This window comes from Buceros rhinoceros, unplaced genomic scaffold, assembly GCF_000710305.1.
Source record: "Buceros rhinoceros silvestris isolate BGI_N320 unplaced genomic scaffold, ASM71030v1 scaffold13410, whole genome shotgun sequence".
Taxonomy (NCBI): Eukaryota; Metazoa; Chordata; class Aves; order Bucerotiformes; family Bucerotidae; genus Buceros; species Buceros rhinoceros.
Window position 1 is genome coordinate 1 of NW_010389097.1, and position 16,486 is coordinate 16,486.

Sequence of the window (16,486 nt, forward strand, 5' to 3'; positions counted from 1 at the left end):
CGGCGGCCCCGGCCCCGCTCCGCGCTCCTGCCCCGCCGCTTCATCCCCTATTTAAGTGGGTTTTCCGCTCCCCTGTGGAGGGCTCGGGCGGGAGCGGGATCGCACCGAGCTCCGGGAGCGGCCGCGCAGGAGAGGGCGGCTTAAAGTCGCTTGCGCTGCGTGTGGGGCTGTTGTAGGTGCAATTAAATATTAACGTTGTACTAATAAAAATTAAATTTTCAAGCACTGGAGAAGCTGGAAATAGGAAATATTGCTGCTGTTGTGTGGTTTTGTTGGTTTGTTTTCTTTTTTTTGAGGGGGTTGGGGGAAGAAATAATGTGGAAGAGGAGGAAAGAGATACAGCCCAAAAGTTAGCATCGTCCTCTCGGTGACTTGCTAATCACATCCTTGCACTGACCACTAAGCCTCCAAACATGTGTCACTTGGTGGAGCAAGAGCAAGCGCTGCTCACCTCGCCTTGCTCCACGGGTCCTATTGTGTTTATAACTAGCCTTTATTTGCACACCTTGTTATATATAAAAGGTTATTGCATTTTTGCGGGGAGGAATAATCCGTCCTGCCTTTTTACCTGGGCAGCAGCTGCTAACATATGAACTTGGCTACTGAAGGGATAAGTCACAGCCTGGCACTGGGCTTGCTACTCAAGCCCCAGTGAGGTAGCCAACAAAAATATTTTATATGAGTTCATATATAACTCTTAATGGGCAGAAGTATGTGTTTTTAATAGCCTGTCCCAGGCTTTGGACATGATGTAAATATATATATATCAATGTAAAACTTCAATCCAGTGACCAGTTTCACTTGGCTCAAGTCTGCACCCCAGGTGTCAAGGAAGAATAATTTAAATCTCCGTTGGGGGTGAAGAAAGGGATGTGTTACTGATGGGACATCGCTTCAGGGGGTGGTGCTGTGTGTGGATGTACGTGTGTGCACACTGTATATATATACATGCACCTATGTATAGACGTTCATCCATATGTGTGTTCATTTGTTATTTTTTCCCTTTTTTCTCTCTTCCCTACAGAGTCAAGATGGCTAAAGGTGATCCGAAGAAGCCCAAGGGCAAGATGTCTGCCTATGCCTTCTTTGTGCAGACGTGCCGTGAGGAACATAAGAAAAAGAACCCAGAGGTTCCAGTCAACTTTGCAGAGTTTTCCAAGAAGTGCTCGGAGAGGTGGAAGGTACCTTGATTTGTGCCTTGCTGAAGGGATAACTTCTTACGGTATCTGCTAGGATGACGCGTGTCTGTCTGAACATGAAGGGAGCCAGTGCTCTTTTGGTCTGCGTGCTGTTCTTGGCAAGGCGTCCCGGCCATCGATCAGGTGCTGCTGACTCCTGTAATGGTCGCGAGGGCTTCAGCCCAGTGTATCTGCCCAGTTTGAGGTGCTTCCGCTGCAGCCTGGCCTTTGTTCCTGTGCCCAAGCAGTGCCCGTCAGCAGCTACTTCCCTCCGGGCCCGTGTCCTCAAGGAGGACTGTGGCTGTGCTTGTCCCCTTTCCGTGGCTCCCTCTCGCTGAGTATGCCAGCTGTGGCTGCGGTCCCTGGTACAGGACCTTCGTCCCCAAGGTGGTCCAGTTAGAAAACAAACAAATTCTGAAACTCCCCTGTCGAGTCAGTATGTGTTGGCTTGTTTAGTTAAAGTTTGCCAGTTATTGAACAGTTGGGTAATCACAGGTTCGGTGTCTTGTTTTTGGGGTTTTTTTAGACTATGTCAAGCAAGGAGAAGGCTAAATTTGATGAAATGGCAAAGGCTGATAAGGTACGATATGATAGAGAAATGAAGGACTACGGACCAGCTAAGGGTGGCAAGAAGAAGAAGGACCCCAATGCCCCAAAACGACCACCGTAAGTAGCTTTGAGGCGTTAAATGCGCAAATATTGCAGTTTGTTTTCATGGCCTGTAATACAGCTGGTAGGTTTCCGTAAGGAGGTGGGTGGGGTGTACTGGTGTTACAGAGGTATTGGTAGTATTCACAGCTTACTGATACCGTCTTGTAAATCTTCTAGGCAGCCTGTAATCTTGAGCATGGAGAGCACTGACAGGGATTGTCAGTACTGGGTGCGCTTAAACTTGTAGTGGTGGAAGACATGGAAGGGATTGGGTTAGAGTGTGACTTGTGTGTCTTAAGATGAAACTGGGTAGGGGGGTGGATAGACAGCATTAAAAATTATAAACAGCATTGGATGAAGGTTGCGGGTCTGGGCCTCAGTAAAGAAGCAAAACACTCTTGGGTGTGTGAGTGCATGCCTGAATGTTGCGGGTGAGGGACGGAGGAAGAGGGTCCTCCCTGAGCATGCTGCTGCGGTACTGACTGTGTCCACTGGTGTTTCTCCCCAAGGTCTGGCTTCTTCCTCTTCTGTTCAGAGTTCCGCCCCAAAATCAAGTCCACAAACCCTGGCATATCCATCGGGGATGTAGCAAAGAAACTGGGTGAAATGTGGAACAACCTCAGTGATGGTGAAAAGCAGCCTTACAATAATAAGGCAGCTAAACTGAAGGAGAAGTACGAGAAGGTAAGGCTAGTTCTCACTTGTGCCTCTTCCATACTGGCTCTTGTGTTGGTGTTTCTGTACCTTAGACCCAGCTAAGGTGGCCCCAGCGTAGCGAGCGTCTCCAGCTTAGTGTTCTCATTGTGCTGTGTGGCCAAACTTTGCGTCTGTGGGACCAAGTAGGTTAGAGAGCCGCAGGTGGATTCCAGCGAGGAGGGAGAGCTTTCTCCCAGTGATGCGCAGCAGCAGCTGCTCGTATTGCTCCAGCAAAGGGTCTGCTGTGCTGTTAAAGGAGCTTTGTCCCGTTAGCAGGAAACTTTTGGGAGAGGCTGGGTTCTCTTCTCCTCCTCAGAGAAGCCACCATCAGTGCAGGGATCGAGGCCTCCATCTGGAGGCAGTTGAGTACGCCGAGGTACGATGTACCGCGCTGCTGGCTGTCTCCCCTTCGGGGCTGCAGCTGTGAAAGGCCAGTCCCTGTACGTTCTCGCCCGCTGCTGTACGAATGCTGTGTGTGTTTGCTGCTTAGAGCAAATTAAGACATCCCCTTGACTTTGCAGGATGTTGCAGACTACAAGTCTAAAGGAAAGTTTGATGGCGCAAAGGGAGCAGCAACCAAAGCTGCTCGGAAAAAGGTAGAGGAAGAAGATGAAGAGGAGGAGGAGGATGAAGAAGAGGAGGATGAAGACGATGATGATGAATAAAACTGTACAATACTTGTCTCCATGTGAATACCATAGAGTAGGGGAAACGCCGTAAATGAAGCACCTCTTATTTGAGATGGTGTCTCTTGCCCTTATTAGGCTTAATTAAAAAAAATTTGGATTCCGATCGCGTTGTAGTTTCTAAAAGTGCTCTAGAAATTGTAACTGGTTTACATGAAGTGGCCATGGGTGTAGTGAGCACCCTGAAACTGTATCAAAGTTGTACATATTTCCAAACATTTTTAAAATGAAAAGGCGCTCTAGTGTTCTCCTAACTCTGTGCACTTTGCTGTTGGTGTAACAAAGCATTTAAAAATGTTTCAAGCATTTTTTTAATTTGTAAGGTGGTGTTACTATATGGTTATTGGCTAGAAAATCCTGGGTTATAAACTGTACATATCTATAGTTTGTAAAAACTAGACAGATTCTTGTGGTACATGCTTAGAGTTATGATGCCTTAGAGGAGCAGTGATTACTTGGAAAGGCTGTACGTTCCCCGGGGTGCCATGGCCCAAAGCATGCACTGTGAGGGTAGATCTATTTACACTACAGTGGGCGTCCATTTAGCTTAAAGTTGTCTTTCTGTATATAGTGAAATAGCATTCTGCTGCCATTCTTAGTTGTGGAAGGGGGTTCAGCTGGCATGAGAAGTGTATGGATTTTTTTAGTTAAGTGCGGTAGTTTTTAAACTGAAACTGTAGACATCTCTTCATCGTCAACTAAGTGAAGAGCCAGTGCAGCAACTGAAGTTCAAAAACACTCTGTACTTAAATGAATTTGCAACGTTCTGGTTTTTTTGTATGTTTAGAATGCTGAAATGTTTTTGAAGCAAAATAAACAGTATTACATTTTTAAAACTGTTCTTGACAACACTCTAAATTTCTGGTATAAAAGGATTTTAACAACAGCAAGAGGTTCATTTTGAAGTCTGTGGCATCCCTCAGGGCTGGTGACTTAGGCAACATTCTGACTCAAGGATTAAAAATAAATAAATAAATAAATGGTGGCCAGCCAAATCTGGCTGAATTGAAAGAGATGGCTGCTCCAGCTAATATGCAATCGTAACTGTTTATGGCTGAGTGGCATAAGATGCTATGCAAGTTTGAACTTTATTACTTGAACTTGGGAGCCTAAATGAACATTCATGACGTTAATTGTTTGTTTGTGTGTGTATATAGCAGCATTCAGAGATGCAGAGAAAGGTAGGTGGCTAGGAATGCGGCTGACACCATGGAATAAGTATAAAAGCATAGTTTGGATTTTTTTTCAGTTGTGTTGGGTAAATTTATAGCCCAAATGCATTGCTGTACATATTAAAATGTGCCTTTTTTGTCCTGTGTTGAACTGTTTCAGACTTGTGTTTTTTTCTAGCATCTTGCTTCGTGGCAGGAGCCAGGTGCCTAGTCTAACTCGCCGCTGAAGTAGGAGCGTGGCGCAGGTACTTAGTCTGTGTCCTTCCTCTGATGACACAAGTTTTAATAGGAATTGAGTGCTGTGAGGTGGGTTGGAGGAGCAACACAGGTCTCTCTTCCCCTTTTGCGACCGGCTGTCTGCGTCGCAGTCGTTCCAAATCCAAGCTGGGGATGGTTTGCAGCCCTTGGAAGGGCAAGTCAATACCTGGCCTCTAGCTGGTAACTCTAACCTCATTTTTCCTTAGCAGGGAAACTGCATGAACTGGGAAAACTCCAGCACCCCCTCGCTACCCTTGAATTCCTTCCTTGTGCTGACTGTAGTTAGCAGCTGGTGTTTGCTTGGCTGTGAGGAGCTGGGGGTGTGAGGGTGCTTGCGTGAATAGCAGGTCAGAGTTGTGGGCTGCTGTGTGCAGCTGACTGAAGAGGACAGGGTAACTCACTAGCGTAAACTGTGGGTACGGGCTGCTGCCACTGCTTCACTTGAGCCAAACAACAATTAATGAAGGCCAAACTTAAAGGCAGTAAATACTAATGTGGATGAAACTGCTTCGTTGCCTTAGTGGGTAGCACATCTGGCTGCCTGCAACTTCTCAACGACCAAAGCATCTCGACAAAATGGCCTGATGTAGCGTTGAGATGGACTAGAACCTGAAAGCAAATCCAAGCAAAACTTGGTTTAATTATGGCAATTTTTAGTGTCTTTAATGCACCAAAAACCGAAGTGTGAAATCGGCCCCCCTTTTATGGAAAGTTGCATTTTAAAAGCCTCAATAAAACTGCATCTGGAAAAGAAATGGGTACCTTTGTATTTGCTACCCTTTCCACATGTCTTCTGCTGCGAGGAAGAAGACAACTGGAGATTCCAGCACGTGGAAGTTTATGGGGAAGTACTGGAGCAGAAGAAAAAAGCGATGGCATCGTTTCAGGAGCTGTAATACTGTTTCTATTGTCTAGTTGGCAAAATCTCCCCTTAGCCACATACGGGAATTAGTGTAGATCACTGCTGTGCGAATCGAGCTTGGCTTTGAATTAACTGCTAGTGAGCTGAGCCTCTATTGATAGTATTAACAAATACGAACTAGAGCCAACACCTCTTTGTCTTCGTTATATTGGAAATCTATCAAGTTGCAGGGCTTGATTAAGGCCTTGGACCTTACAGTGCACTACCTATTCCTGCTCTGCAAAGTTTGAAATACAGCATGCCTGGGGCTGTGGTTCAATGCAATGCGAGAGCAGGGCTCCAGGGACTCAGATTTGGTAGTGATGATGTTTCTTCCCCCAATACTCTGCCCTTGATAAATACCATAAAGTGAGTATGTATAAATAACACATGATTTCTCACCACCACTGGTTTTTGTGTTTTGAGATGTCATCTCAAATATTGGGAACTGCTTAATTTCACCCAGCTCCCTTTTTTTGATAGAACACTCTAAATGCTCTTTCTCTCCGCTTTGGAATACTTGCGGTGTTTGAGAGCAGACATTTCTGCTTTGGGCTGCTGTACAGCTAAAACTTTTAGTTTGACTTTAGTCCCAAGCCAAACAGAGTAAATATGTCTCTTATTAACTCCATTATAAGTGGAGGAGGGTAATGATAAAACAGACTTGAGGAAAGGAGGGGTGGGACAACGGGAGACTCTTCCTTGCATGAATTTGAAGAGCTAAGTTGGACTGCTTGTGTTCCCAAAGAGCAAAATGTGTGATGTTGCATCCCCCTGTGCCCGCTGAAGTCAGGCTGAGGTGGGCTGTGAGGGCAAAGGGGACAACGGGAGACTCTTCCTTGCATGAATTTGAAGAGCTAAGTTGGACTGCTTGTGTTCCCAAAGAGCAAAATGTGTGATGTTGCATCCCCCTGTGCCCGCTGAAGTCAGGCTGAGGTGGGCTGTGAGGGCAAAGGGCTCAGTAAAGAGAAGGGGAATGTGTGTGTGCTGGTACTGAAACTGTTAAAACTTCTTTGTGGCTCTGGGGGGAAAGAGGATGGCTCAGCTGGGTGGGCTGGTCCTTCCAGGTGCCTGAAACAGTGGCAGAAATATGAGAGCTTTTTCTCAAGGGAAAGCATCTGCCGGGGCAGATGCTGGATGCGGGGCAGAGATGGGCAGAAGAGAGCAGGGTGCTTCCCAGCAGTCCTGACCTGTGCTGGTCATTTCCCATGGTTGGTACCATTTGATTTGCACTCAGGGCTATACGTAGTCTCAAGTTGGTACCAAAATGCACCACATCCGTCTGAAATTAAACCAGCCTGGGGGTCAGTTGGATGAACCGGGCTGCTCTGTGCTGACCAGAGCCTACCTCTGCCAAAAAAGCGCCTGGCAGTCTACTGGCATGACACGGGGAGGCAGAGGAGTGATGCTGTCCCCCTGCTCTGTAGCCTATGCGTTTCTAAATGCAGTTGAAATGTAAACATTTGGTGTAAGCTGAATGTGAGCCTTTAGATAGAGGTGGGGCTCTGCGGGGAGGGATGGCATTGGGGAATCTCCTCCGCAGGTGTGGGGTTAGCTCCTTGCAAGCAGTCACAAGGAAAACTGTGCTGCGTGATGGTTTCCTTCTGCTTGTATTGGTATCCTAATGCATCTGTGGGGAAGCAGTGCATTAATTTTTCTGTAATAAAATTAATTAAAAATCCTAGTCCAAATACATATTGAATCAATTAGCAGTGAACGGCTGCAGCTCTAACAGAGGTCCACAGGAAGGTGAGAGTCTGCTTTGGGGATCGTGCTGGGGATACAGGCGGAATCAAAACATCTCTCTTCTTCCTTTGGATGGCTGATTTTTGTGTAGTTTTATGCAGTTCTAATAAACCCTGCAGGAACAGCAGTGAGGTGCGAGGGCTTCTGTTGGCTCTGGCTCAGGCGGTGGCAGGTGAACGGGTTTTCGCTTCCAGATTCCACCACAATTCTGGCAGCCGCCTCGAGTTTGTTTACCCTCTGCTCGCGCAGGCTGTTGTTCCACAGGCAGATAAACATCCCCCAAATACGCCCTCTTCTGCTGAGGGTTTTGGGAAGCAGGGCTTGGACCAGGGAAAGGTGGCTGGGGTGGGACCTCCCTGCTGGCTTTGCTGGGGCAAGAGCAGGACGCTGCATTTACAGCCACGCTGCCATTCGCTTTCTGACAAGCCCCCCGCTCCCCTCTATGAATGTTAGCCCAGGCTCACTCTCCTCTAAAAGACAGTGGGAGGAACTGTGACAAGTGACGTATTTCTTTCTTTCTGCTAGGGCTGCATCACGTTTTAATGCAATAACCTGAATTGCAAATCGTCACTGTGCTACAAAACGAAGTGTGCTGGAGGCCCTGTTACCAAGTGGTTGCTCTCTAAATACGTTTTAGCTTGCAGAGAGAATGAACCAAACAACCAGCATGCCTGATGGGGGGCTTCATGCCGTACGAGGTGTCTTCATCCCCTTTTGGCAGGCTGGGCTCTGGTGGGAGTGCGGTCTGCACCTGCCCCTGCTTGGGCAATGTTTGGTGACACGTGTTCAAAGCACTCTGTGAACATCTCATCCTTCTGGTATGAACACGTTAAAGTGGGGTGGGGATGAGGGGTGGCTCCTTGCCTCTGCTAATGATCTTGACTGGAGTTATCTGCTGCTAAGAGCTCTTCCCTGAGCACCCTCCTGCACCTGGTTCCCTAAATTAGGCAGGAGGAAGCAGCTACAGCCCTGCTAGAGCTGACAGCTATGTCTCCCGGCTGGTGAGTACCTCCTTCTCTTGTTCCTGGATGTGATATGGACTCACGGGAACACCTGTGAACTACCTAAACCAGGCTTAGTCTCTCTGTTAAGTAGGAACCGAGATGACAAGTGACCTCCTTGGGACTGGGGAGCCTGGGTATTGTGTGGAGCAGCGAACTGGTGCTGTAGTGTGTGTAACACCATTGGAGGCTGGGATGTATAAAAGCAAATCTTTGTCTTGCTGATGTTGAGAGATGAAAATGCATTAACCGTGGTAAGGGAATGGCTGTCCTGCAGCTGTGTCTCCTGATGTAGTTGACTTCATGTCCTTGGCTGAATCCAGCATCCAGGAAAATCACAGCTGGGAACTGAGCCTTGCTGTGGGACTGGGTATTTTGATGGTGTTTGTGGTTGACTTTGGAACCCCTGAAGTGCAGAGCACCGTTGCTCTGCCCCTGTAGCTGCCACCTCGTCTTCCTTCTGGCTGGGTGCTCCCTGACAAGACACGCAAGGAGCAGGAGCAGCCCCTCTGCTCCAGTGTTGCATGCCCGAGCATGCTGCTGTAGCCAAGCCTGGGTAAGGAGAGAGGCTTGCAGGTAGGATGCTGTAAGTGATGAAATCACTTATTCTTCTCAGCTCTTCCCTTTCTAAAGCTCCCTTGGGTATTTCAAGTCAGAAAAAAATACTCATTTTAAAACATATTAATCACACGTGGCCTGACTTTGTTGTTTTAAGAGCTTATTACTTGTGTTTTTAACTGCTTCTTTGTGAAGCTTAAGTTTTGTTTTACATTAGTTTAGAAAAAAATATGTGTAGAAGGGTGAAGTGGTTTGAGGGATTGCTTGAGACAAATGCTTTTTGCCTGCTGCCAATTATGGTACAATTGCTCTTCCACTACGTGTTACCTGCGTTTTACCAGCAATAATTCATGGTCTTGCAAAAGAGGCTTGAGGAAGTGGAAACAGGGGAAATTTGGTCTCCAGTATTTTTAAAAAATATGTTGGTCGAGTTTTGTTCTCTTCAGCTTTTGAGCTCGGGCTGGGGATCTTCCCTGGGCTTGGTTTCTGCAGTTGTTCAAGGTATTGCTACCTGCAGCTCCTGGCAAAGGGTGCAGAGAGAGCAGAAGAAAGCCTGCGCTGGGTCTTCTATTCCTTTATGTAGGTGCTTCATATAGGAAATTAATTTTTGCAAGCTGCTAGGAGGTTTCTCGAACCCAGCTCAAAGATCGAGGTGTCAGTAAAAGTATTAAAGAGAACCTGTTCTTTGAAGGGCTTGTCTGGAAGTGGAATAAAATCTGACCAAACAGTGTTAAACTGTCTGATTAAAGATCCCTCGCTCCTTACTGTTGCTCATGTTTCATTTGTTGGTGATTCCTCACCAGAGAGAGTTCTCAAGCAAAAAAAAAAAAATCAGCTAAACCAGATCTGTATTTTGAACCTTAAGGATGACTTGCAAAAGGCCTTCCATGGTTTTCAGCGTTGGATGACTTGGCCTTGTTTGTTTTTTTTTCTGTTCCCTGTACGTGTCGCTGTCCTCTCTTGGCACTTTGCCTGGGGAGAAGGCAAAGGTGTCTCACTTACAGGCTCAGCCCCTCGCCTTTTCTGTTAACGTGATTACTCATCCGTGAGGAGCACTGAGAAATACTCCTGCAGACCCGGAGAAGATCGCTGTTGACACTCCTTGTTCACCAGAAGGTGACATCTTAAAAAGCCAACTCCCGAACAGCGGTTCGGGCTGATCTTTCCAGGTGTGAAGTGGAAAGAAGCCCCCAAACCCCTTTTCTCTTTCTCACCCCCCCGTGCCAAACTCTCCATATAAATGTCCCCACAACATTTATTTCCAGGTGCTGCTTCACAGATCTTTTAGCTTTTAAAGCCACTTTTCTTCACCTGTTTCGTTTCCTCCTCTCTTCCCGTTCCCTGCTCCAGCTTTTCCTCTGCCCATCGAAGCAGCCACAGTCGACAAATCGGACCCAATGCCTGATTTGAGGTGGCGTAACTTACTCCCTAATTTTGTGAGGAGACTGGCCTGTGTTTTCCTGCTGGTCAGATGCTGTAGGGAAGATCTTCAGCTGGTGTGGGCAGTTACTCTGTGCCAGCTCAGACCACCCACTGGTGCTGTTCCCCTGAGATTTTGTGCTCGTGGCATTGTCGGGGCGAGGGAGGCTGGCTGGGAGTGTGCTGGACTGGCCAGTGCGCGCGGAGCTGATCGGTAGCGATGGAGGTGGGAAACGGGAGCAGGAGGCGGCTGAGGGATGCGGGTCTCCAGGTCTTGAGCAGACGGCATCCAGCCTGCAGGGTCTCTCTCATGTCGGGGACCATATGGTGCTGTATTTCACAGCTGGCCCTGTGAGATACAGTTCAGCAGCTAGTGTAGATGAAAGGGAACGGGTGGTCTCAGAAATGTTTGTTCGGATCTCTCCTGGAGACGGTTATGGCCAGTGAAATACGTTAGGCTGTACCATGGCTGTGGTAGCGGGAACACCTTTTGGTGGCAGGGAACTGGAATCAGCTGCTGTGGGGTGATAGGAGTGTTAGTTAATGTGTGGGTGGGAAGCACCTTCATGTATATTCTCATTGCACTGAACATGAGTTTCCCGCCCTTCCAGGGTGCTCTGGTACGTTCTCTTCCCCGTGTAGCCCCTTCCAGGCGACGCTTGGGTGCTGGCTCTCACAGGAGGTGATGGGGCTGTGCTGGAGCATGTTGCAGAGCTGCCAGGAGACGCCTCTCCCAAAGCAGAGCTGCAAATCTCCATGAGCCAGAGCGGGATCACCTCCAGCCTCGCAGCGCAAGTGAGAGCCGCCCTATCGCTGGGGACATGGGTGCTCAGGCAGCCCTGCAGGGAGGGTCCCGTGGGAGCAGCCCACCTCGACAAGCGCTCTGGGCGCCCATGGTGGGAGAGGAGATCCTACCCGAGGAGCCGCCAGCTTGCTAGAAGCTGTCTCGTAAATATGGATGTGATTATTTTTATTTATTTATTTGCTTGCTCTGGAATCTTTGCCTTTTTCGCTTAATCCTGGAGGAAAATCAGCCGTGCCTTGTGTGCATGTGACATGGCTGTGCACAAACTCCCTTTGTGACTTCTTTCTTTCTCAGGCAAGTTACACATTCAGAAAAAAGCAGGGTCCTAACAACAGGAATCAAGTGTTTCTAAATATGGACATCCCTTTTTGGCCTAAAAAGTCTTTTTTGTACCATGCATATTTCCCCTGTTAATCATTTCCTTTTGTTCCTTGCAAACTTTGGTCCTGCAGCGTTATAGAAGGAATTATAGCTGCTCTGTTTGTAAATGTTCGTTTATGATACATGAACTGGCTTGTACATTAGATGAATTTGCTGGGGTTTCCTTCTAATGCGGTTGGAAAGGCCAGCGCTCCAGTTACTCACCCTTGGCTTTTCCTTTTTTTTAAAAACAGTCATATTTGGCCTCAGCCCATCTTGAAATATTGGGGATTTTACAGGCCATTGAGCTTTGCCTGGTCCTATTCACTGCTTTTGTGTTACACTAATTGGCTTGATAAAGAAGGGCCTGGGCTCTGTAAAGTGCTGCTCCTCCAAGGTGAAATGTGAGAAGGAGGGGGGAAATATTCAGATGTTCTCTAGTAGTTATGCTCGCTGGATAATCTGAATGCATCAGAAATGAGCTAGAGCTCAGACAAAGTAGGGGATTAGGAGTCTGAGATGGGCGAGCGGGGTGGACATCTGGAAGCCTGCTGTTTAGCTTGTCTGCTGGGGCGAGTTGCGTCTTCATTATATGGGTTATACACGCCGAAAATGAACAGCGTGCTGGGATCGTGGTGGCTCTCTGCGGCTTTATTCTGAAATAACAATTTCTGTTGTTGTTTACGGAGCACCCCGCCCTCCCCAGCAGACCTCGGTGTGTTCAATGCAAACCCGACCACCGGCGCGAGCAAAGCAGGAGAAACTCGCCCTCAAGGCGGAGGGACAGGCTTATGTTTTACAGCACTGTTTGCCTGCGCCACCTCTGCCTGCTGCTTTGAGGAGTCAGGGAGAACCATTGCACGTGCCCGCGGCCGGTGTGACGCGAGAGGGCAGATGCTCAGGCCCTCCTTTGCTTGGTGCTGCTGTGCTTTTGGACAGCTGCAGCTCTGCAGAGCCCGATGGAAAAGCAAATGTATGGGAGAGGAGGAGAGAAGCCAAACGCAGGGCTTCTGAACCCTTCCCGTGTGCGGACCCTGGTTCTCCCAAAGTTGAGCCCATCATTACAGCACAGGGTCACTTCTGCTGCTGCCAGCATCTGCCACAGGCAGCACCGTCCGTCCAGGGTCGGCTTCACCTGCCCACCCTGTCCCACTGCTGGCAGGACGTAGCTTGAGGTGCAGAGCTGTGGGTGGAGTGGGGTCAGATGTGTGGGGTTATTCTCATTTGATGTGAAATATGAGCTGAAAACTGCTTTGCCTTTTTGAAAACACAATATTGGAGAAGGAATTCCAAGTATGTTGTGAACAGAAATAGCCAAATAGTGGTTTGTTTTGCTTTTGTTTCTCCCTCTAAAGTGATTTCTTTACCAACCCCTCAGCATGTGCTCAGTTTCTCCTCCTCCATCTCCAGTACTTTGCTTTGCTCGTGTTTCCACCCCTTTCCCGGACAGTCCGCCTTGGCCCCTTCAGTTTTGGCCACAGCTGTAATGTACTAAAACACGGCTGTGCACGGCTGGAGCCTTGCAGCACTCCCACCAAACACCCACTGCTGCCTCAACAGGATCACACCCGTCCCTGAGTAGGAAACATGGTGCTGAGCAAGCCAGCACCGAGAGGTTCAGGTGAGCAGTGAAATTCCCACCCTGCCCCAACTCTGGCAAAGCCAAAGAGAAGTGATTTAGGGGATAGTAAAGAGGGGACCTCCAGGCACAAATTCATCACCCTAAAGCAGATGCAACAGCTTGGCTGTGTTTTGGGTCATGCTTGGGATGATAAAAGCAAGGGGATTTTTAATTAAAAAAATTAATCAATGCTGCAGATGAGAGGCAGGTACCAGGGCAGCGGGGACTGAGGTAGGGCATTAGTAAAGGGTGGTTGAAGGAGATGTGCCAGTCGCTGCCGGACACGATGCCGCAGGGAATTAAAAGCAGGACAGAGGAGTGAGCCAGATGCAGCCGCGTGGCTGAAAGTGCTGACTCGGTGAAATGTGTCCCTGTGGTGTCAAAGACGTGCAAAATTTAGGGAGAGAAGGAAAGCACCAGGTTTCCGTTTTTTGTGTATTGTGTGGGATGTTCTCGCTAGCTACGCACACGATAACCTGACCCGTTGGTGCAGTACCGATGGCCAGCAGCTCCTGCTGCGCTACCTTGTTTTATTGTCTTTTTTTGGCAAAACTGTCTTGTCTTTTTTGGTGAGACCTAATGGGAGAGTGGAGCTGAGTCCTGGCAGGTACTGGCATGTTTTTACTTTTTGGGTGCCGTTGTGTCCTGCTGGGATCGGCACATGATGTCCTTACATTTTCTTCATGTGAGCTTAGGCTGCTGCTGCTGAGAGCGATTTGTGAGCGCAGGGCGGCGTGCGGACACACATGTAAACCGGCTCCTTTGCTGGGTGCCAGCATACCAGAGAGCCTGTGTCTTGTTCTCTGTGACAAGCAGGTTCTGGCTGGAGAGGAGGAGGTCTGGCAAAGGGATACAGCTCCCTGGGGGAGGAGTGTGGGTCCCCTGGATGCCAAACCTCTGGAATCCGGGTACAAAATCCTCCTTTTCCCTCAGAATGGGAGGAGGAGTGTGTTTCTCCTGAAAAGCAGGGCCAGAAAACCATTTGTGTGCTACGGGATCTCTATCTTTAGGAAACTTGTGTGATTTTACGTGGACTAAGTGCAATTAAGCATTTCAGCCCCAATTCTTGCTCCATTTTGATGCCATTTTCCAGAAATGCCAGCAGCACAATGCATTGGAACTGCCTCGTGCTGGGGGAAGAGCCTGCGGGGTGGTCCTGGGGCCTTGGGGTCTTTGCGAGACCTTGTGGCAGGGACAGGGCACACTGCAGCACCCTGCTACCCTTCTGGGCTGCCAAAGCCTTTGCTGCGAGGTAGAGGGGTCAGGGTTTGGAGGAGGCAACCCCAAGCACCAGGTCAGTCTTGACAGCTTTGGTGGGGATGCTCCGGCAAACAGGAGCTGCTGGCAGTTTGCATTCCCCTTGGCTTCAGCCCTGAAGAAAGCCTAAAGCCTCGGTCAATAATAAGCTTATAAGTCAGTAAATCTTGGTAATGAGAAAAACAGAAGATGGCATCTGCTCAACACAATGGTGCTGTGTATGGTCTGGTAAACAGCTATTGAAATGAGTTGCCTCAGTTGTTCTTGGAGGGGTTACAGCTGAAAAGCCCAGTTTCCTTGCAGGATCAGCAGGTTTCGCTGCCCCCAGCCCTTTGGAGCTGCTGCTGGAATCCCGTTGAGGCTGAGCTTGGGGAGAGGGCCAGGAGATTGCCCACAGGAATGGCAGCCCTTGCTCTGAAACCAGTGGCAAGCCACCCTTGTCCTGTGATTGTGGAGCCCTGAGATAGGCAATGAGATGGGACCACCACAGCGGGCATCTTCATCTCCTTCTCCTGTGCACCATCCAGCACCTCCTTGCACTTGGAGTTGTACATACTTTGGAGGGTGCTCTGCAGCAAATGGGGCTTAGAGTAAAAATGGGGAAACGGTTTGTTCTCTGTCGTATCTTCAGAGATGGCAAAATGAGATGAGCTGAAAGGCAATGGGTGCCTGGGAATAAATGAGTGGTGCAGGGAACAGTAGGAAGAGGAAGCTGCTGGTTCTTCGTCTGAAATCCACTCAGACGAAGCTGGTGCCCATGGGGTGGGTGCTGGCAGTGGTCCTGGCCCTGTTCAAACTGTGTGAAGCCAGGTCTGCAAAATGGGGAGGAGGAGGAGGAGGGGAGAGTTCGGGGGAAGGAATCTGCATATGGTGTGTACTGCTTTTATGAATTGGGTCTTTAATAATTTACATTACCAGTTTAATACTTTGAATACAAATTATCTTGCCCATATGCTGTGCTGACAAACATAAAAATGGAGTAATCAAAGCTGTAATAGCACTACAGCAAAAAGACATAAAATGCCACTAGAAGGCTTAGGATAAATTATTGCATGCACACACTGGCTGTATGGCTCCCTGGTGCCAAAGGATGCATTGCAATTACTTCCTCAGACTTTGCATTTGGGCTTGAGGACTGGTGCAGTACCAGGAGCACTGCTCGAAATTCTGCGAGACAGGCGGTGTTTAACAAAGAGGAGGAAAGAAAAAAGGCTCAGACCTGTTTGATAAACACCGCAATTTAAATTCTGCTCTGGCATTACGTGGACTGCAAAGAAAATACAGCCTTCCTATTCGTAGGGAGCCCCCTTCTTCCTCAAGCGGGGTGATTTGCATGTATTATAAAGTGCAGTGTTGGCTTGCCATCTTCAGGCAGCTGCCACGCACTGCACAGCATCCCTGAGCATCCCCGTCCATCCCTGCGTTCGTTGGAGGTGGTGGGTCCAGCCTGGTAACCGCAAGGGATGCCCAAGAGAGGATGCTTGCCACAGGCTGGCACCAGGCGATCCAAGCAATGGGCACCCTCAGTCCAGGGCAAACCCAAGTTTCACCTCATCCCTCTTCATACCCGTGCGCTCTTGCCTCTGATGCTCGAGCTCTGAAGGGCTGAAGGAGGTGGGAGAGCATGAAACAGCCCCAGCCTTTAGTGCTCCCTCCTGCTCACCCTCAGGCTGCAGTTTAAGTGTGAGAACAGTATGAGTAGACCTGGGAGCTCCTGGGTGCTGCAGGTAACTTAGTGGTTTGTTTTTCACAGCCTGGCGTCTTTTGGTGCACATGTGTGGGTTTTCTGGCCATCCTGGAGGGCATGGGGCTGTGCAGCAAAAGGAGCAGGTTTGCAGAGCAGAGATACGAGTCGCGCTCACAGCGAAAAGCTGCTGTTTGCAGATGTAGGTAGACCTTGTATTATAGCGGGTGGCAAAGTCTCTGCTTTTAAATACCAGTGTATTCATTGGTGCTGTATCGCACAGGCATCCCCGCTACAGGCAATCTTTCAAAGAAAGAGCCATTTAAGGCTCACATTTGCATACACTGAATTTCTCGGCTATCAAGGTTACTCCATGCTGTAATCTGTTCTGAGCTTCTAATACGATCAGAGAAAAATGAGTCTTCTTCCCAAATAAATCATCAGCAATGGAGGGAACAGTGCTTTTCTGGAAGGTGTGAGGCTTCGATGGCAT

At 48.6% G+C, this 16,486-nt stretch overlaps 1 protein-coding gene across 1 annotated transcript; it reads left to right on the forward strand.

The window, feature by feature from the left end:
* Nucleotides 1-1,019: 1,019 nt before the first annotated feature.
* HMGB3 (high mobility group box 3) lies at nt 1,020-4,531 on the forward strand. Its single transcript, XM_010132911.1, has 4 exons — nt 1,020-1,181; nt 1,705-1,844; nt 2,339-2,513; nt 3,047-4,531. The coding sequence occupies exons 1-4, from the start codon at nt 1,032-1,034 to the stop codon at nt 3,188-3,190; spliced, it is 609 nt and encodes a 202-aa protein (XP_010131213.1). The 5' UTR covers nt 1,020-1,031; the 3' UTR covers nt 3,191-4,531.
* Nucleotides 4,532-16,486: the final 11,955 nt, after the last annotated feature.

Excerpts from the sequence above, each read along its gene's own strand:
- HMGB3 (XM_010132911.1), top strand. The coding sequence starts at position 1,032 with ATGGCTAAAGGTGATCCGAAGAAGCCCAAGGGCAAGATGTCTGCCTAT. Across the intron at positions 1,845-2,338 it reads AATGCCCCAAAACGACCACC|GTCTGGCTTCTTCCTCTTCT; the intron begins GTAAGTAGCTTT and ends TTTCTCCCCAAG. Across the intron at positions 2,514-3,046 it reads TGAAGGAGAAGTACGAGAAG|GATGTTGCAGACTACAAGTC; the intron begins GTAAGGCTAGTT and ends TTGACTTTGCAG.